Source organism: Hipposideros armiger, unplaced genomic scaffold (genome assembly GCF_001890085.2).
Source record: "Hipposideros armiger isolate ML-2016 unplaced genomic scaffold, ASM189008v1 scaffold_12, whole genome shotgun sequence".
In the NCBI taxonomy this organism is placed as follows: domain Eukaryota; kingdom Metazoa; phylum Chordata; class Mammalia; order Chiroptera; family Hipposideridae; genus Hipposideros; species Hipposideros armiger.
In genome coordinates, this window is record NW_017731362.1 from 4,194,470 (window position 1) to 4,215,379 (window position 20,910).

At 43.8% G+C, this 20,910-nt stretch overlaps 1 protein-coding gene across 3 annotated transcripts in view; it reads right to left on the reverse strand.

The window, feature by feature from the left end:
- Window positions 1–48: 48 nt before the first annotated feature.
- The window catches only part of GNB5 (G protein subunit beta 5), a 42,602-nt gene continuing 21,740 nt past the window's right edge, over window positions 49–20,910 (reverse strand). For all 3 annotated transcript variants that reach the window (XM_019664979.1, XM_019664968.1, XM_019664990.1), the window contains 7 exons: window positions 16,710–16,842; window positions 11,422–11,565; window positions 9,223–9,314; window positions 6,370–6,418; window positions 4,664–4,760; window positions 3,565–3,731; window positions 49–2,328 (listed from right to left, as the gene is read on the reverse strand). In XM_019664979.1, the coding sequence (XP_019520524.1) occupies window positions 2,317–2,328; window positions 3,565–3,731; window positions 4,664–4,760; window positions 6,370–6,418; window positions 9,223–9,314; window positions 11,422–11,565; window positions 16,710–16,842 (694 nt within the window). In that variant the 3' untranslated portion in view covers window positions 49–2,316. The remainder of the gene's footprint in view (window positions 2,329–3,564; window positions 3,732–4,663; window positions 4,761–6,369; window positions 6,419–9,222; window positions 9,315–11,421; window positions 11,566–16,709; window positions 16,843–20,910) is intronic.

The following is a 20,910-nucleotide window of genomic DNA, read 5'->3' on the forward strand; positions in this document are numbered from 1 at the left end:
CCAAGTCCTCTGAAAGAAGGAAAACGGATTGAAAAACTCCACTCAGCATTATTTTCAATATGCAAAATACAGTTTATTACTTGGAGTTTACCTTTGAGTCTCCACATGGTGTAATATGTTCCCAACCAAGTATTTCATCAATGAATACTAAACCACACCCACTGCAAGGAAATACTTACAGGGCAGGTGGCCTACTGCCCCTGGGGTGAGTGAGTGTTCCAGGGAATACTTTCATAGGGTCCTTCAAGTCGCTTATCTGACTGGAAAGTTATGAGCTATTTGCACATATACTGAAGATGCTCCCCGTCTCTCCAAACTTATAAGCCTGACTTTGCTCCCCCTCAGTCTAGGTAACTTTTTCTTTGTCCTGTCTTCCTTCCCTTTTGGGAGGCCCAGGTCAGAGTGCAGAGACATGACAGGGTCTGTGGGAGAGAGGGAAGGGAATGCCACAACTAGAAGACCAGGAGCAAACTCTGGAATGTTCTGGGAGCAGAGCTCGGGAATTTCATGGGACACACTGTGGGGTCTGTCTCCTTCAGCAGCTGGCAGGAGCTGGGGAGACCTTGTGCCCATTTCCCTGAGCCCCTGGCAGATGAATCCACTGCGGGGAGAGGGAGAAGGTGACTGGAAAATGGTCCTTCTGGAGTCTTTGGAGGCAGAGCCCTTTTCTATTTCTCTCTCTACGCCAGGGCCTGCTGTGTAGTAAAACCCTCAGTAAATGTTTGCTTGGCAAATGACTGAATATAACCACTCTGTTTATTTAAAAAGAATTGATGTTTGACTGACTGGTCCATTATGACACCTGACTGAGTGGTTTGGAGGGTGGTCCTGGTATACCCCGTTAGGTGGATAGGAGCATCAGGCCCAGGACTGTCCGGTGGCTGTGCTGGCTCCAGCCCCAGCAGGGTGTCTCCGAGCAGCAGGGCCTGGGGCTGGGCCTGCAAAGCCAGAACTCTCACCAGGGGAAGGGCCAGGCTGGAGCAGGGCTAAGAGAAGACACCCGATGACCCAGGGGACTCAGCATACACAGCCCTCGCTCAGACACCACAGGACCTGGCCTGTCAGACCCCGGGCCACCCACAGGGCAAACCTTACCCAGGAATGATGTTTAGTGTCTAAAGTGACTTTTTATTTCCCTAGGTAACGCATGCCTTCTTTACAAATGAGGAATTTTCTAAAACAAAGAATAAGCCTCTACATTTTAAAAAACAAACAAAGGAAAAAAAAAAAAGAAAAAGAAGGGATCCTGTAACAAAAATACTTGGTATTTTCCAGAAGGAATCGCAGAATTACAAATAAAGACAAGATATCTTTTATGCTATTTGTTCTCAGTATAAGAGAATCAAAGACATTATCATTCAAGACATAGCAATTAATTTGTATATGTAACTATACTCGTAATGCAATAAACATGGGTATAATGGATATGGACAAGATCCACTTTAGGCCGAGTAGATACTACTAACCCTAATGTGTCTAATACTAGTAATAGATTTTTATATAAGTTTACTTTGTGTTCCCACACAGAAAGGTTTGGGTTGTTCTGAGAAGCATTTGTGTCACAAACAGCATTTAGCTTTTCCCTCCAAACAAAATGTTCTGTCCAAGTGATAACTGTGCTATATCACATTATCACATAATTTGTAAATCAAACATTCTGTCCATTTTATGCATGTCTCTGTTTCATTTATAACAGTTCACATAGATAAAAATGTTTTATCTGGAAAAAAACAATAGGATGCAAGACTGAAAAAGATACCTTTACAATAAAAAAACATTTAAAAAAACTTGACTTTGTCTAATTACATTTGGAATTGGAACTTTCTTCTATCACAGATCAATTAACACAGTCCTTCTCATACAATCCACTAAAATTAGCACTTCTAGAAGGTTCCAACAGTCACAGTGCACACTGAGAAAAATCAGATTTTAAAGTGCTCTGAAAACAAAATTTGATTCAAGGAAATAATATAGAATACATTAAATGCTGAATTCTGTTGGTAATAGAAAGAGCTGAGGCTAATATAATTAAAAATAACCTTAAAAAATGAATACATTTTAAAAGTGTTCAAAATGAGAAAGACGGTACTTGAAGATATTCTCCTAGAGCTGAAGACTCACAGTAGTATTTTTCCAGGGGTGGTAGTTCTAACAGTAATATTGGAGATGCCTGTGTACTTTCAGCCATGGAGTTGCTCCCTTAAGCTAAAGTGCGATAAACTCTCAGATCCTCTAGAAGTAAGATCTATTAATATTTACATGTGACGATTTCAAATTCTGTCCTCAGATACCTATGAGTGCATTTTGAGAAGACGATTAAGCCCAGACCTGCAAAGACACAGATAATTGTTTGTCCCTTAGTAGTTAACGACTTGTAAAACCTGAGTTTAAAAAATCAAAGTCACACACACACACACACACACACACACACACACTCCATTCAGAATAGAGCACTCTCATGTCTTGGAAAAATAACACTTTACTGTTAGCAACTCAAAGGGCTTCTTTGGACCTGACTGCCCCTCCCCGTTAGTTAATTGTCTGAAGGGCATCTGTGGCCTCCTTACTAGGGACTGGTTACTCTTAGGTTGACAACTGAAACCAACTGTACCCACACGGCTCACTGGTTACCTTAACACAACTATACTGATTTAGAAAACTCTTGCCCACGAAGATGAAGTCACAAATAACTTTATTGTCTGTTTCAGGAACTTTGCAAAAATCCTTATATCTGTTTAAGACTAGACTACTCAATCAAGTGCCCTGTTTAGAAGAGATGCTCACCTCTCAGAACAATAGACAGCATCAAATGACTGGTCACTTTTTAAGACTGTCTTCGAAACCCTCTCCTACCCCCACAGCCTGTGCCCAGCAAATTTTATTATGCCATAAATCTGTCCAGTCCTAATTAAGTCCCTCTATCAAAATACCTGCCTTAAACCCCTAAAACCTCATAAATATCTGCCTTTGCTCTCCCTTCTGAGCTGCTACTAAGGCTGTTAAGTTTGTGATCTTCCACACTGAGGTAAGCTTTGCTTTATGAACAGGCTATTTTGGTGTATTTCTAACAAAGTCATGGAGCTCTTTAAGAATTTAATAAAAGCCATAAGGACACTTCCCAGAAAAATGCACACACACACAATTTGGCATATAATTTCAGGCTTCATGGGCCTCCTAAAACCTCTCTGTGGGTTTAGTAGGGGTCTGTGAGTACAGGAGAACCCTGCACTCCTGGATGGCGAGACTGACCATCTGGTGTGTCAAAGGCTAGACTAAGAATCAGACTTTTAGGGTCAAAAGGAGCCTTTTGGATCACCTAGCCTGACTGTGCCCTCAACTACAATGCTGATATGTAGGTGTTTAATCTAGGCTTGAACCCCTGCATTGATGGGGAACTCACTACCTCTCCCAGCCACTCATTCCTTCTGTGGCTATGAGCAGAGCTGAAATTAGAGCTCTACTTGGTTGCCTGGGCCTATGCTAGCTTACTCTGACCTCTGTTTGTTCAGGAAGGTCAATCACTCCTCTCAAACACCGAGTAAAATAGAAAAACTTCTCTCTTACTCTTAGGGTATGATCCCATGATCCTGAGCAAAACGCAGTCCCATCAGGGGAAACTCGTAGAGTACTAACGCGGTTTTCATGTCCAAACAGGATGGAGACTCGGGATCCCTTGAGAACATCCCAGACATTGATGGTATAATCGTTGTAGCCAGCAAACAGCAGGCGACCTGGAAGCAGGATATGATGGTTATTAAACTGGTTCCTTCCTTCCTGTTTTTCTTTTCAGGACTCTCACTCACTCACTTGTGTGTTCGCTCATTCATTCATTCATTCATTCATTCATTCATTCATTCGACAGTGATTTAGTACCCACTATGTACCAGGTTTGGTGCTTTGCCCTGGGGATTCAAGGAGGAGAAAGCACAGTTGCTGCCCCCTGTGGAGGGTAGTTGTGGGCAGCAGACACAAACCATTGTAGCACCGTGTAGTAAGGGTTGTAATGCTCAGGTATGTGTAACATGCTATGCGGTCATAAAAGAAGGGGTATCAAGGAGGGCACTGCAGAGGAAGCAACATTTGAGTTGGCTCTTGAGGGTTGAATAGGAGTTTGCTGTGCAGAGAAAGGAGAGGAAAGATGTTTCAGGCAGCAGTAGCAGCATGCAGATGTAGAATATGGGGGTGACTGGGGAGACCAAATGGTCCAGTGACCTAGCATATCAGTGCTGCCTTAACATTCACTAGCAGCCTCCCCTGCTGTGAGGGCAAAGGTGCCATGAGCTTCAGAGTACGGAGACAGGGATTCTTGCTTTATCCCTTCCACCTCTGAATCAAGTTCCTTTTCGAGTATGTAGAGGAGAATGGAAGACTAGGGAGGAAAAGCCTAAGGCACCGCACATAAGAGAGTTGATCCATTGTCTTAAAGGACAGTATTAGGTGGGCACAGCCTTCACTTCCCCTGAAGTGAAAGGGTCTAGGGGAAGTCACTGAGGGCAGGGCGAAGTGGGTGGTCAAGGAGTGCAGTGGAGGAAAACTGGCACTAAAGCAGACTATTTAGCCATTGGCCACTGAGAGTTCAGCGGAGGGGCCGTGGATAGAGAGCTGGGTCTCATTTAGGTCTTGTTTTACAGTTCTGGGGAAAGTTTCTGAAATAAAATCTTACCACTGAGGGAGAAGTCCACGCTGGATGCTCCAAATATGATACTCTCTTTGGAATAGATGGCGACCTCCCTGTCTGCCCGGAGGTCGTAGAGGCGACACTGCAGTGCAAACAGACAAGGAAGGACTTACTCCTGGCTCCAGTTGGTGACGCGATGCCCACAAAGCTACCAGCAGGTGCCAGTAGCTGGTGTCGTTTGAGAGATAAAGGAAATACCTCTTTTGTTTTCTCTCCTAGTATTTTCTCCTTCAAATCTGTTTCCTATTAATTTCTAAGGATCACTGGAGATTTAAAGAAACAGTAAATATAGAAGGTTTCTTTGGGTATAAAACCAAAAATTAAATCCTTTTTTTCCTGATAAAGGATACATATTCATTGTAGAAAATTCAGAAATGCATAAAGAAGGAAATAAAAGTCACTCCAAATCCTAGTGGTATTTAATCCTAGTGGTATTTAATCCTAGTGGTATTTATTAACATTTAGGCTATTTCTTCAGTCTTATTTCTATTGTATGTGTATATTAAAATGGGATGGGATGGATGTTTATTACTTCTATGACATAATGTTATGGGCATTTTTTATCATTAAATACTCTTAAAAAAAACCCCACTTATATTTTGTTATATATTTTCTGACCTACAGAAGTTTCAAATTTTCATTATTATCAAAACTCTCAATTTATTCCTTTGTAATTTCTCCCACAGTAGTAAATCAGAATGAAACCCACTGTTTATTAAGATACTTGATATTTTCAGGGCACGAGAAGGTATTTTTTTCCTCTTGAAAAATTGGTCAACGTATTTTTTTTCAATGAGTATCAAAAGCCTTAAAACAAGGCCTATTTTTAACTCAGTAAATTCATGCCTGGAGAATTCTAAGGAAATAATAAGTTCTAAAAATATTTAATTATAGCAGTGTTTTTAACAGAAAAAAAAAACCTTGAAAAAAACATAAATGTCTAAAAACTGATGAATGGTTAAGTAAATGATGGCATGTCCATAACATGAAAAACTATTCAATCATTAAGAAAATATAATGTAGAAAAATGTTTATTGGCACAGAAAAGTGTTCACAATTTATTGCTAAGTGAGAAAAGCAAATTAAAAGCATTTTGTTTAAAAAGTAGAGAGACATTAAGAAATTCACCCAATTGTGATTTTTCTTAGGTAGGGAGATTAAGGTAACTTAATTTTCACCAAAGTTTTCTTCATTGAATACATACTACTTTTGTAATTAGAAAGTTATTTTATTTATTTTTTATTTTTTTATTTTTTTATTTTTCAATTACAATTGACATTCAATATTATATTAGTTTTAGGTGTACAGCATAGTAGTTGGGATTTTATATAACTAATGAAGTGATTCCCTGGTAAGTCTAGCACCTACCTGGCACCATACATAGTTATTACAATATTATTGACTATATTCCCTGCGCTGTACTTTACAGCCCCATGACTGTTTTGTAACTGCTGATTTGTACTTCTTAATCCCTTTACCTTTTACACCCAGCCCATCACCCCTCCCATCTGGCAACCATCAGCTTTCTGTATCTATGAGTCTGTTTTGTTTCTGTTTGTTCTTTTATTTTGTTTTTTTTTTAGATTCCACATAAAAGTGAAATTATATGGTAAGAAAAAGTTACTTAAAAAAAAATGGTAGGCATATCTTTCTTTCAAGTAGGAAAAGCTATCAAAAACTTAGAAACATACCGTAGCGTCATCTGATCCTGAAGCAAAGGCATCTCCACTAGGGTAGTATCTGTAGAAAAGAAGTTTAGGGAGAAAAAAAAAATGCTTTATTTAGAGCGGTGATTCCCACTCCTGGATGCCCATCAGAACCACCTGGGAAGGCTGTCCCAGGGTAGGCCCTTGGGCCAGAATCTCCACTTCTAGGGACACAAAGACCACTCATTACAGAGGCCAGAAAGGGAGGCTCATCTGGCAGACCCATTGGCCTCCAGTTTTCTTCCCTGTAAACAAGGGCAGTGACACTGGTCTTGCAGAGTGTTGGTGAGGAGTAAATGAGATAATACGTGTATCTACGCCAGGCACTGAACACAGAGCACGTCCCCATAGGCATAGTTTCCCCTCGATTACCTCATTCCCAAGACTTGACTCAGAGCTCAGGGATGAGAAAGTGGTTGGAATCAGATACGCAGACATTGGAATCGGATAAACTGAGCCACATGCAGATCTCAGCATTGACCGCTTGCTACATGGGATACTTTTGGCAAGTGACTTCACCTTGCCCAGTTTTCTCATCTAAAACGTTAGGATGATAATGCACATTCCCTGTTGTAAAGGTGGAGTAAGATAGTAGATGCAAAGAATGTGGCATGGTGCCAAATAAAAAACACTCAATAAACAATGATTATTTCTGTTAGTCATTCTCTTCTCCATAATCAGGCTTCCTGGAGAGAGGGAAGCCTACGTTGAGACCTGATAGAATAACGGTCATTAGAGGAAGAGGGTCCAGAGTGCAGGGAAAAGCATGGGTGAGAGAAGGTGCATTTTTTAAGCTGTATTTCATGAATATATAGCAGTTTATATTTGTGGCTTTATAGTCTATTTTTATATTCTATCAATCTATTCTGTCTTAGCAACTTCATTCACTACCACTACCTATAGTAATTTCTGGATCAATTTCCTTTGATTTTTCTAGGTCATTGCTGCACATTTGCAAAAAGTGATAGTCTTTTTCCTTTTTCCTTATCCCATATTTGAGAGCAGGGAGCTGGACATTTTTAACATTTGTGCTACTGAAGTAAATAAGCCTTCTTATTTTGTTCTTGCTTTTAAGGGGAAAAACTCTCCAGTTTCCCACTAAGCATAATGAAGATTCTTGGGTGATTATACTTTATACACTGTCTTCCAAGTGCCACCTTCCAAATTTATATATCAAGTCCTGACTTCCCTCTTGGGATCCAGTTCATAAATCCTGCTACCTACCTGACATCTCCACTTGGTTGTATAACAGACATCTCAAACTTAACTTGCTCAAAACACAGCTCCAGAATCCACGTGCAACAACCTCATGGATGCTGCACTGCCTCCAGTCTTTATTGTCTTAGTAAATGGTTCACTACTTACTGTCTGTTATAAAGATTTCGGTTCCTTAAGCTCAGGGTTCTTCTCCCATAATACAACCCCTTGCATGTGCAGGTGTCATCTGGCTCTTTTCATGTCACCCTGTGGAAATGGAGCTCAGGTAACCAGCACAAAAATGCTGATACTCTGGGGCTGGCCGAGTGGCGCATTGGTTAAGAGCTGGCTTGGGACATCAGCTCTGAGCAGCAGGGCTCCAGTTTGGATTCCACATGAGGGCCAGTGACACTGCCCTCTGTAGCTAAGATGGTGAACAACAGCTCGACCTGGAGCTGGGCTGCAGTGAGTCACCGGTGACAGTGTAGGCTGGAGCCCCTGCTGCAGTGGACTTCCATAAGCTACTGTGTGTGGCCGGCAGCTGGTGTGAGTTGCCAAGAGCCTCCATGAGCATTGCCGACGACAGATCTGCCTCACCCCGGAAGAGCGCAATGATCATACCAACATGTGCCAGTGAAGCAACGTCCTCCACAACTCGACTGAAGAACAGAAGGACAGCAACTTGTCTGTTCCCCTTCCCCCGATTCCCCAGCGCTGTTCCCCTCCCCCAATTCCCCAATAAAAAAATCTTAAAAAAAAAATGTTGATACTCTGGGTACTGCCTTTGCTCTGAGTAATGAACTGTCCTTCATCTCTATCCCAGGAGTCTTGTGTTTTCTACCAGCATCCATGAAATTGTGGCAGCCTAACTGGATAGCTTGGCAGGTAGGGGAAAATTTCAGACCCTTCCCAATTCTAGACATTTGTCTCTATGTTTTCTTTAGTTCCAGCCACCATCATTTCTTTCTTAAACTCACACAACAACCTTCTACCTGGCCTTCACACTTTCATTCTTGCGCCATACAGTAGCCAGAGTGATTGTTTAAAGGCAAAATATAGATCATGTTAGCCCCACCCCCCCATCCCCCAACTCAATTCTTTGGCCTTTCTTAGGTCCCACCTCATCTTTGCCCAGCTCTTTGCAAACCAGGCTCTTGCATCATCCTGGATTCAATTTAAATGTCACCGTCTCAGAGAAGCGTTTCCTGACCATTCTAAGAACTAATTCATCCCATCTCCTTGTTTTACGTTTTTCATAGCACATATCAGTTTCATAAATTAAATTATACATTTGTTTATTTGTGCTTTGTCCTATTGCCTTGTCTATCTTGTTCACAACTGTATTTCCAGTTCCTGGAATAATGTGTAGCATATAAGTACTCAATAAATACTTGTTGAATGAAAGAATGAGAAATACTGATTCGATTTAGGAAGGATAACATCAACTGCCCTGTAGTATAATTAAATTAAAATTCTCTAAGAAATCTGGAGCTCTGTTCAGGCCCACCACAAATCAGCCATGCCTGCTGGGGAGGCCTCTCTCAGCCAAGTAAACTGAGCCTGGAGGCGGTTTCTGGGCGTTATCCCAGGCCAGGGAGCAATGGAGAACAGAGAAGTAATGCAAACAATCTACTCACTGACCGAACACTGTTGATGTCCGATTCGTGTGTTTCAAAGGCCTGCACACACTGACCAGAGCGCATGTCCCACACCATGGCTTTCTTGTCACATCCCTACAAGTGCAAAGTTACCCAGCATTATGACCATTGCAAGGACTGTCTACAGACAGGCATGAATTCCAGTTACATAACAGTCATCATTTATTGAGTTGTCGGAAAAGTCATGACGCATTTTTGCAATGAAAAACAGAAAAATACGCCATGACTTTTCCAAGAACCCAATACTTCCCATTAGTAATTGTTTGACGACGTGCTTTTCTGAGACAAGCTTTACCTACGGCCACTTTCCTCTACTAATAAGCCCTTAGAAGGCCAGAACCAGGTCTTGGGGAGAGGCGGTGGGGAATAAGGACCCAGCTTCTTCCTGTAGCATGTTTAATTTTTTCACACCTTTCTGAGTTGGTGCAAACTTTCTGGAGCCTACTTCTCACCTTCCCCCTGGACATTTCCTTTCTCTTCATTTTCCCCGTTCCGCCCTCCTTCTTATCAGTCTCTCTAAGCCCAGAGGAGAGGGCAGGCAGACAGTGGGTGCATGATGGGACCTCCCAGCTTTTCTCAGGTGTCTGGGGCAGCCCTTGAACACAGGTGGCGCGCCAGGTGCCCCTGGCCATCTCCACCCCGACAGCATGCTGGGCTGGGAACCAGCAAACTAGGAGCCCAGTCATGGCCCTGCCAGCAGTTAGCTGGTGGCCTGAGTCATCATCTCTCTGAGCTTGCGCCTCGACATCTATAAAGGAAACACTCTCTCTGGGTTGCCAACCTGACCCAGAGAATCATAAACATGAGGCTCTCCCATTACACTATCATGGTTCTAGGAGAATTTTGATAAATTCCTGCAGAGCGGTCCTATTGCCAAGCTTGGGTAGTGTGATATAGACTCTCAATAGTCAGATAGAAGAAGGAATGGCTTAAAATCGGTGTCCAAGTTGTTGGTTTCAACTCAGAGGAAAGGTGGGACGAGGTACCATAACTGATTCTCAAAAAGACCTGCTGTGGGGTTCAGCACTCCGAGTATCTTTACTGAGAATGTGGACAAATGAATCAGGAGTGTCTTCTAACCTTCAGAGGGCACTAAATCAGATGGAATTTAGTGCTCTGAAAGACAATATCATCTACAATGACTTCAACAATTTAACAGTGTAGTTGAGGAGAGATAAGTACAGCGATACAAAGGCGTAAGAATGAAACATATGGCGATATAGCCAAATACCCAAAAAGAAAATTGGGGTCCCTGCTATTTATAGGCCACAGAGCCCTTGCCTGATGCCCAGAACTAATATGTGGGCAGCTCGGAGCAAAGGGCCCTTATTTCTTCCAGCTGCAACTATCATTGGATGGTGTGTACATCACCATCCTCTCTCACCATTGTCTCCTTGACGGAAGTGAGGTAGGACTCGTGGTCCTGTCAGTCAGCTCAGCTGTTCATTTTTATTCCCAGCTGTCCACAGAAATACTCACCCCTCCTATTTGCGTAACATATTGCAAACTCTTTCACCTACTGCTTAAATATCCTGGGGAAGGGGGTGGGATGCAAGTACTACTATACATTATGCCTAATTTAAAGATGACAAAATTTAGTCAGGTAGCAAAGCTGGGAGCCCGTTATCCCGACTCTTGCTCTGGTGCTCCTCTGTGCCACCGTGGCTTTATTTGCCTCTCTAAGCTTTCAAATGCTGTTCCTTGTGCTCTGTGTGTGGGAGGGGGATGGTGGCTGGCAGAGTTGGAGTGGAGAGTGTCCCACCAGCCCCAAAGCCCTGGTCACACCACAGGGTTGCCTCGCCTCAGTACCATCTGACCAGCTCGTGCCCTTGTGGATGTTTCTAATGCTCTCAGATGCTAACTTTCTGCTATTTATTTGAGGAATGACGTTTTTAAATGTGGCAGATATGTACCTTGAGTTGCGGCATTCATACCAGGAGAATATTCCAGATCCCTCTGTAGGCTGTTGAATTTCAGTGGTAGAATGGGAGACCCTCACATCCAGCACTCTAACTGCCCGCCAAGTGCCACCACTGCTGCGGGAGCTGGGGGTGCAGTGGGGAGCTGAGGACCATTTCTGCAGCTCCTTTCAGGGACCTGTCCAGTCTACACCCAGGAATTGGTAAGAACTGCCGCCACAGCCTCCCTAGAGGACCCCTAGGGATTTTTCTTGGGTTTTTACCCCAGACACGAAGGTGTTTCCTGTTTCTGAGGGGGCCAGGTCCAAGCAGAGCACGTCGGCCCCGTGCCCATGGAAGCTCTGCAGCAGCTGCCCGCTCTCCACGTCCCACAGGGCACACGTCCCATCACCGCTCGCCGTCAGGATCTGCCCGAAGAAAAGGACAGGAAGAGCACTACTGTCATCACTACTGCTGTCGGGGGAAAGTCCATCAGATGCTTAAAGTTCTACAGGGAAAAGGAGGCTCCTTAAACACGCAGACACACCTCGTTAAACCTGGAGTCAAGGGCAGAAGTGTTTTTCCATACTGAGAAAGAAAAAGTCCATTTTCGGCACCTTCAGTGACCTTGAGCTGTGTTTTTTTTTTAAATTTTTTTTATTGGGGAACAATGTGTTTTTCCAGGACCCATCAGCTCAAAGTCGGGTGGTTGTTTCAACCTTGGCGTTGTTGAGTACTGTGCTCTAACCAACTGAGCTAACTGGCCGCTCCAGCTTGAGCTGTGTTTATGTGCCTACCCGCTCTGGAGTCTGAAATCCAGAAGGCCTCCCTACTGTACCCACAGGGCCCTATGCCTGCTCGTGTGTAAGAAGTGCTCTGTGAATATCTGAATGGCTCCCCCAAGCAGCCCTACCCACCGTTGTGCGGGCCAAACACATAAAATGCTTCTCAGACGTTCATGAGCACCCCAGTCACCAGTCTGCTTGCTAATACAGATCGGGGGTGGGGCCTGAGAGTCTGTAGTTCTTACAAACTCCCAGGTGATGCTGATGCTGGTGACTAGACCCCACCTGGAGCAGCAAGGGTTGAGGCAGCATTTTGTTAAACACATTTTCCTACTGCTGCTTCTCCCCAGGGCACGGTGCTGCCCCAGAGGCTCCCCAGAGCCACTAGGAGGTACTGACACTCATGCACACACAGGGCCAACAAGCATCTGCTGTGCGACTACATCCAGGCACTCTGCTGGGCATTAGGGTTTGCGGAAAGACTGGGTCTTGGTCTCTGCTCCCCTGGAGCTCGGTTTAACAGGATTGGTGGTTACATCTGAAACCAACCTAATTTCCTGTCCCCACGTTATTCAATTCCAGGACCTGGCACACTTTTCTGAGACCAAGTAAAAATCACCCAGCTGCTTATTCTAGAAAACAATTGCTCCTGCAAAATAAGGCTGTGAACCAACTAAACAACATACAAAGACTAAGAGCTTGCTCATCAAGACTCACTTCGAGACCCTTACCTCACTGGGCTCACCAACCACGCTGTCATGTCATCAACCAGTTTCCTGAAAGACCCACTTTAAAATCACCCAGGCTGGACCCTGAAACCCTCCACATACCCTTCCCCGATTTCCTCATTTTGAGACACTATATTCTGTCAAGTGGGCATTCTCCCTTACTGCAGTGGGTCTAAGTCGCCTAGAGATGCTGGATGACAAGTTTTTCTGGGGGTCTCAGCAGACAACACAATGATCACTTATGACAGAATGTGAGAAGTGCTGAGATGCAGGCAGGCTGCTGAGAGGGGCACCAAACCCACTCTGGCAATGCCTGAGCTGCTCTTGGTGGATGAGTGAGAGCTGGCCAGGGGGAGGGGAGGGGAGGGGAGGGAGGGCACTGCAGGTGACAGCATACCTCTGCACTGAAGGAAAGGTGTGCCTGTGGAGAGAATGAGGACTTGAGCCTGTAGGCAAGAAGAAACTGTGGAAAGCGTCCAAGCCCAATGATGAGATCAAGGAGATATTTTTGGAGACTCTGTCAGGTTGGCTCAGCTATCCCTCAGCAGCCTCTGTATCACTGACAAGTACAAAGGCTGGCCCACGCTGCGGTGCCTGGGGGAAGGTGTAGGGGCAGAGCTAGGGTTCGAATTTTTGTTACTGCCATTTTGCTTGAGGCTTGGGCTCTAGCTGGGCATACCTTGGTGGAGTTGAGAGAAAGGCAGTGGGATCCAGGCTTCATGGGCTCATATGCCTAGCTGACGGCAATTGCAGCACCCTGGAGCCAGTTTGGTCCTGAGAAGCCACGTGGAGAACCACAAGGGTTAAGCCCTGGATAGCAGAGCCTCCCTATGCGCCACCTTCAGGCTGCTCGGGGCCTGGATGGGGTGATAGGACAGTGCAGGAAGTGGCTATTACAGTCTAAGTGCCCACAACAGGGGTGGTAATTACTGATAGCTGAGGGAAGGAAACAGGAACCAGGCCTTAAGGCATTCCAGTTGCTATGCACTGGTGGTCTTCACCCCTCCTCTCCCTCTCCCTCCTTCATGCTCTCTCCCCTTCTCTCTTGTATGCTAGGCCTAGCACTTATAAAAAGTCTCCTTTCTTCTGCAGGGAGGGGACACATTATAAGGAGGGGAATCTGCCCCACCACGGCCTTGCGGCTGCAGGCTGCACTGTCCACCCTCAGGCTGCACTTTCCTGCCGGGCAGTCTGGGAGGCCTAGGATATCTTTGCAGCCAGGAAGGAGAGGCTGCTTTGGAGCATCTCCCTGGAGCAAGAGCTGGCTGAATTCCGAAGCACTCAGGCTTCTTGGGCATGGTCCCCAAGGCCTTCCTCAAAACCCCACTTGGGGGATAGCTCTCAAATTTGGGGAATTTCCACGGCTGCTAAGCCCCTATAGCTAGCTGTTCATGGGACTCCCTCCAGCCTCAATTTCCCTCAAGTGTGCATCCAACAAGATGAACAAGACTGGTAAAAGTAGTTTATGAACACACGTGTCTTAATTCAGGTACTTGTATTTTGTAATATGCTACAATTTCCTACCATCTATCCAGGCCCACATCCACTAGTGGATGACCCACTCCGTTCCTGTTCTAACACTTCCAAAGGGTTAATAATCTCCACTCTTTTTTGGGACACCAGGTCCAAACACTCTGCTTTAAATGATTACCACAGTCTAGCTCTTTAATATGGGAATTTTCCATACCACACTCTTCAGTCAAAGAAATGGTTTTTTTTTAAAAAAGTGAATTCTTAATATTTAAAAATTTTAAATATATTTTTGTGATCTTTTGTGATCTTTGTTACAATCGAAGTATAAATAAAAATAAAAAACCAAACATTCATTATGATAACTGCACTAAACAGAACCTCTAACTCACTGTCACTCATTTATTCTGGAATGTAAAGAATTCGCAGGTTTAATACCATAGTCTTATATCAGCCACTTGAGGTTTTCTTTTTTCATCCTAGATCCCAGAGATGGAAGGAAGCTTAAGGTTCCCTAGTTCACTGGTACCCAAGCCAGGTCGTGCGTCTGAATCACCCACGAAGCTTTGTGTTAATATTAATAAAAATAAAACAGGAAGAGCTAACACACTGATATTTACCAGGGACTATACTAAGTATTGTATATGAATCATCTCATTCAATCCTGAGAAAGCTTTATGAGGGAAGAATTTACTACCATCTTCACTTGCAGGTGAGACGAACAAAACAGAGAATAAAACCTTGTTTGGGAGTGACCAGCTAGCATACAGTGGGGCCGCGACTGGATCCCAGCTGTCTGACTCTGAGCCAAGACCTGTACCTGCCGAGGTAGCCAGCATAGTCAGGGGGACTTCCCTTCATTCCTTCTATCTCCAGCTAGCTGCCTGTTAGGAAGAAAGCACTCTCTACCTCAAGAGGTGTCCGCTTTGATCCCCATGTCCAGCATTGCGGCAACACAGAGTGAGGGTGACGGTCTCCATCAGCAACACTTCAGATGCCTGATGACCTGCTGTTCTCGCATCCCTCCGAGTCATCCTTCATGCAGGCTAAGCATCCTCTCTTGCTCTAGCTGCTCCTCAGGCTCAAGGGCAGCAAGCTGGGGCCACAGCGCCCTCTACTGTACAGGTCTGCAAGGCTCCTGGTCACTGCACTCCAAGTCTGAACACTCATCCTGTGAGCGATTACATTACCTAGTCACCTGGTCTCCCAGTCACCAACCTCCCCTCCCCTCCTGACATTAGTCAGCTAAAGCCAGAGTGGACCATGAGGGGCTTTAATCTGAGATACTCTCCTTAAAACTCATTTGCTGTGATGTTCAGGTATGTTTTCCTGTGGCTTGCAGTATCCGCAACAAAGATGTTTTTATGCCATATTGTGTAACATTTTGTAATACATTTTTTATGTCATCAATGTCATTAGATTCTAATTTATCTATACTTAAATCTAATTGATGCCACTTAGTATGTTTTGAGTATATTTTGCTAAAATTCAATATAATGGTAAATTTATTACCATAAACAAAGGTTTAAAATAAAAATGTCATTTATGTACAAAGCAGCTCAAAATGTTACTAAATGCATAAAATAGTCAAAATATCAACTTTTTATCGTTTGTGGGTTATTGACACATTTTGAAAAAAAAACAAACTTGGAATCAATTAAAGCAGTGAAAGAGTTAACCCCAAATCTGCTCCAGCCCCTGCAATGGCCCACGTCTATCTATAGGGTCAGCCCAGGCAGTCAGCGCCCCTGTGACCTGGCACTGCCCACTTCACAGGCTGCCTGCTTCCCACTGTGCTCCCCTCACACCTCACTGGCAATACCCTTGCCCTCCAAGGCTGGCCTGGGCACCCGCCACTGCAGCTAGTTTGTGACCACCCCTCCTGCTCTGAGTTCCCAGCCTTTCCCGCTGTTCAGTCACGAAGGTATCACTGAAGGTCCCTAAGGGCAGAGACTAAGTGTCCTTCCAGCCCCTGGGCCAGGTAGTATCTGGCAACATGGGTGGTGGACACTTAGAAAGGGCTGCTGAATATATGTGAATAAGTAAACTACTGTATGCATTTACAACTTGTTAAGAAAAGGTAGTCGCAGTGTTAAAGTTGTATCGTTTTTACTTTATGGTTTATTCAAAGTAGGGCACAGATTTACTCTCTGAAGCTTTTCCTTTTTGCAATTGTTCAAACAAGTACAAAACAGGTTCAGTGAGGTGTGTAAAGTGCCAACTCTGAAGCTCAGAAGCTCAGTGAGTACATTGGGACCACCTCTCAGACAGGGAGACAGGAATTCCCACCACCCCAGCAAGTTCCCTGATCCACTCCCACCCCCATCAAGTCAATTAGAGGAGGATGTTGGATATGGGATGTAGTCTATCTCAACTCGATCAACAACCAATAGCCCTGATTTTCCTCATCTGATTTTATTGCAAATCATAATAACCAGTGAGGAACAAAGGGAGCTTCCTGTTGAGCCAAGCGCTGGAGCACACCCCTCCTGTTAAGAGGGACACGGGAAAAGCTTTCTGTCCTTGCAACTTCTCTACCACTCACCCTGCTCCCCAGCAGGCTGATCCAGCCGCGGGCCCCTTATTTACCTGCATGTCAGAGTTGGTGAAGCTGCAGGCTGACAGGTAGTTGGTATGCATAGCAACAGACTTCTTTTTGGCAGCCATGTTTTCATTTTTGTCAAACGTCAGTGGATACACAGAACACTTATTATCCAAACCACTAGCATGGAAAGAAAGAGGTGTCAAAAGTTGATAGAGGGCCATAGAATATGTGTATAAGTTCTCATTCACACAAACTTTTCAACATTTTTCTCTTTAACAATATCATATATTGTAACCTTTTCCCCAACTTTTACTATGAAGATTTTTAAACAAATGGAAAGAAAAATAGTACAATGAACGCCTAGATCCCTTCACCTAGATTCACTAACTTAACATTTTGTCATATTTGTGGGAGCAAATTCTGAATCATCTGAATGCAAATTGCAGACATGACATGTTATGTCTAAATACTTCAATTTGTAAATTTACATCTCCTAAAAATAAGAACATTCTCCTCTATCACTACTAAATCATTATCACATCTGAGAAAACTAACAAAAGTTCCATAACACATGTAATAAGCCATCTAGATTCAATCTTCCCCAATTGTCCCAGGATCCAGAGCCCAATCAAGGTTCACATTTGATTTGGTTTTATATCTTTTTAAGATCATTGAATCTAGCACAAGCCCTCCACCTATTTTTTAGGGTGCATAACAAGAGCTCTTAGGTCAGTTGTATTATACAATGTCACACATTCTGGATTTATCATACAGTTTGTTAATGGTTAGATACAAGTTCAACATTTTTGGCAACAATAGTATAAAGGTGATATTATGTCCTTCTTTCTTTTTTTTTTAAAGATTTTATTGGGGAGTTGGGGGAGGGAAACAGCATTGGGGAATCAGGGAAGGGGAACAGACAAGTTGCTGTCCTTTTGTTCTTCGGTCTAGTTGTGGAGGACGTCGCTTCACTGGCCCATGTTGGCACTATCATTGCGCTCTTCCCGGGTGAGGCAGTTGCTCACTGGCCAGACGGCCGCTCACGGCGGCTCACACCAGCTGCTGGTCAGCCCTACTGCAGCCTACGCCATCGCCGGTGACTCATGGCAGCCCAGCTCCAGGTCGAGCTGTTGTTCACCATCTTAGCTGTAGAAGGGCACAGCGTCACTGGCCCTCATACGGGATCCGAACTGGGGCCCTGCTGTTCAGAGCTGGCGTCCCAAGCCAACTTCTAACTAACGCGCCACTCGGCTGGCCCTGTTCTTCTTTCTTATTGCTTCACTTCAGGAGGCTTGTGATCCCTGTTATACCAAGGCTGGTGATGCCAACTTTGATTACTTGGTTAAAGGGGGCTCAATCAGGTCCCTCCATGGTAAAGGTGATTTGTTTGTAATTAGTAATAATCTGTGGTGTGATACTTTGCGACCATGAGAATATCCTGTTTCCTAACAACCTTTCACACAATGCCTTCGGCACGATTACCCTTGTTTGATCCAATATTACTTTAGGGGTACCAAATGGTGATATTCTAATTTGATAATTCCTTCTGCACTTATTAGCTGATATTTTTCTGCAAAGAACCTCCCTTTCACCAGTATCATTGTTCACCCATGGATTCACTTTTCTCTTCAACTGTGTTATGATCTATTACTATCATTATTCCATGTGATGCTCAAATTACCCCAAATTTGGACAGTGGGGGTCCCTTCAAGTAGCTGTTTCCCTTTGATATAACTCTATTGGTTCTTGAATGTTTCCTTGCTTTCTGCAACAAGAAAATATCTTAGGCTTGCTTTATTCTTGTTCTGCCCCAGACCTACAATCAACCTTACTCCAAGGAGCTCTGCTTCCTTTTAATGTGGACCAATATTTAGGAGGGAGCACCCTCTTCTGGGAGATCCCTTTGCCTTTCCAACTGCTTGGAGCTGCAGGTATAGACTGGGGTCGTCTATTACCAGTAATTAGCTTTGGCAAGCTTGTTTATAGATCATGGGGGTGAGAATGATTTGCACTTGGCTGTGGTAATGAACCAGCATGCTGTGGACTAGGGGCATCCCTGACCCTTGAGGTGGCCCATACTGAAGCTTCAGAGTAATTTCTGTAGCTCTGTCGGGATACTCATTGCTTAGGGTTACTTGCATTGCTATGAGAAGCAGAGAAGTTTTGCAGTGTGATGCATCTGGTGTTGAATCTCTGCTTTAGTATTAACTCATTTTGTGATCTGAGTTATATTTTTTAGGTTCTCTGAGCTTCAGTTTCCTCCACTATAAAATGAGTGGATCCCACTCACCTATCACAAAGGGCTGTGCTAAAGATTACATAAAGAGTTCAGACTAGCCCTTGACACATGATAGATGCTCAGTAAATGGTCATTGTCATGATTTTTATATTCTTCTTACTTTGAGGAAAGCACTATGTTTTATTCAACATTGAGTTCCCTTAGGACACCCACTCCTTGGATGCCTTGCACACAGTTGCTCAGAGCAAGTGTACAATACCTGAATGAAGGCTTCTTGGGGGATGTGGTTCTCAAATAAAAAGTGTGTGTGTGTGTGTGTGTGTGTGTGTGTGTGTGTGTGTGTGTCTACACATGTGTATAAATCAATTAACATTTTTTAAGAAGATTGTGTCAATACTGTCGAAGTTTTAGCTTTCAGGTTTGGAACCAACTGAGAGATAGACCCGGTAGTCAGGCAGATGGAAATAAAAATATCCCCATTATTACCTATAAAGACATTGAGAGAATGTGGCATAGGTGTGGGTCTGTGTGTCATAATGGAGTTACAGGGATAACACAATGCCATGGCTGAGAAACACTATTTTAGATTATCACTAGAAATTCAAATTATTATAATCACAATTGCTCTTAGCAGTTCTAGGGAAAGGCCTCTGGGTAGGGGAGATGGTGCTTTTATCTAAGATGAGGATTCAGTCTTTCTCAGGTTAGTTTCTGATGCTCTCTCCTTATCTATTGGACTCCATATTTTAAAAAAATACTTTCACAAATATTCACACCTTGAACTTCCTCAGCTTTGGTTTTCATAACAACCTGTGAGATGGCCACCACGTGTCAGGGCTCAGGTAAACAGAGAGGACTAAGGTGAAGATACCAGCCCTCCCGCCACTCTGAACTCTCTCTGTACCAGGTTGTTACCAGAAAGCTATCTACCTGGGCCTTGTAAAATTGTTCTCTTACCAGACTGCCCCCCTGCCCTCATGGAAATCCTTCCACGGGTTCCATATAATGAGGGTGACAATAAAAATAAATAGCCTAGAGCATCATTTTCTAAACTACTGCTGAAGACACCATTCACTATTATACTCATTGTGTACTGCAGAAGGATCTACCCAGTATACTCTTTTTGTAATTTAGAACTAGACAGCTGATATCTTAATATTAAATACTGAGAAATTATGTAACCCATTCAACTCTATGCATTTGCTAAAATTAATGCCCAGGTAGAAACACATTATCCTAGAGATTTTTGTTTTTTTTTTTAAATGTAGAGCATTTATTATTCCTACCAAGTAGTAAAGAACCGACCTTACCTAATGAGAAGTCTGGCCTTTGGCTCTGATTACTGGAAGGTGATCTCTGATTCCTTGGGATGTCTTGCCTGATGGGAGCGTCTTTGCTTGGGGTTCTGGCCACCAGACAGCCTAACTGTGATTTGTGATGGGGACTTTGGGACACGTCCTATCAGTTCCAACCTCTGGAGAAACTAGAAACTAATGGTATTAGCCTGAACCTCCAGGAGAGACTGAAGGGTGAAGGTCAGCTGTGTGGGCAACATGGGACAGAGCCTTTATAAAAAGTCTGGAGACCAAAGGCTTGGGAGAGTATCCCCAGGTGGCAATACTCTGGGCATACAGTCACATTAGCTGGGAGGTGGTAATGCCAGACCCCTCCTAGACCCTGCCCTGTGCGTCTCTTCCTGGTTCTCACTGTATCCTTTCATTGTGATAAAAATGTGAGCCTAAGTATAGCACTTTGCTGAGATCATGAGTCATTCTAGTAAATTACTGAGCCTGAGGGTGGTTGTGGGGACCCCTGAATTTGAAGTTAGTATCTGAGGGGAGGGAAGTGTTGTGGGGACTATGCCTTCTGACTTTACAGTTGGCTGAACTCCTTTGCACCTACCTTGTAACTGTGGTATATATGTAGAAATGTGTTACATATGTGGCATATACATAAATACATATACATTCATATGGTACATATGGTATACCACTTTGAGTACCTCT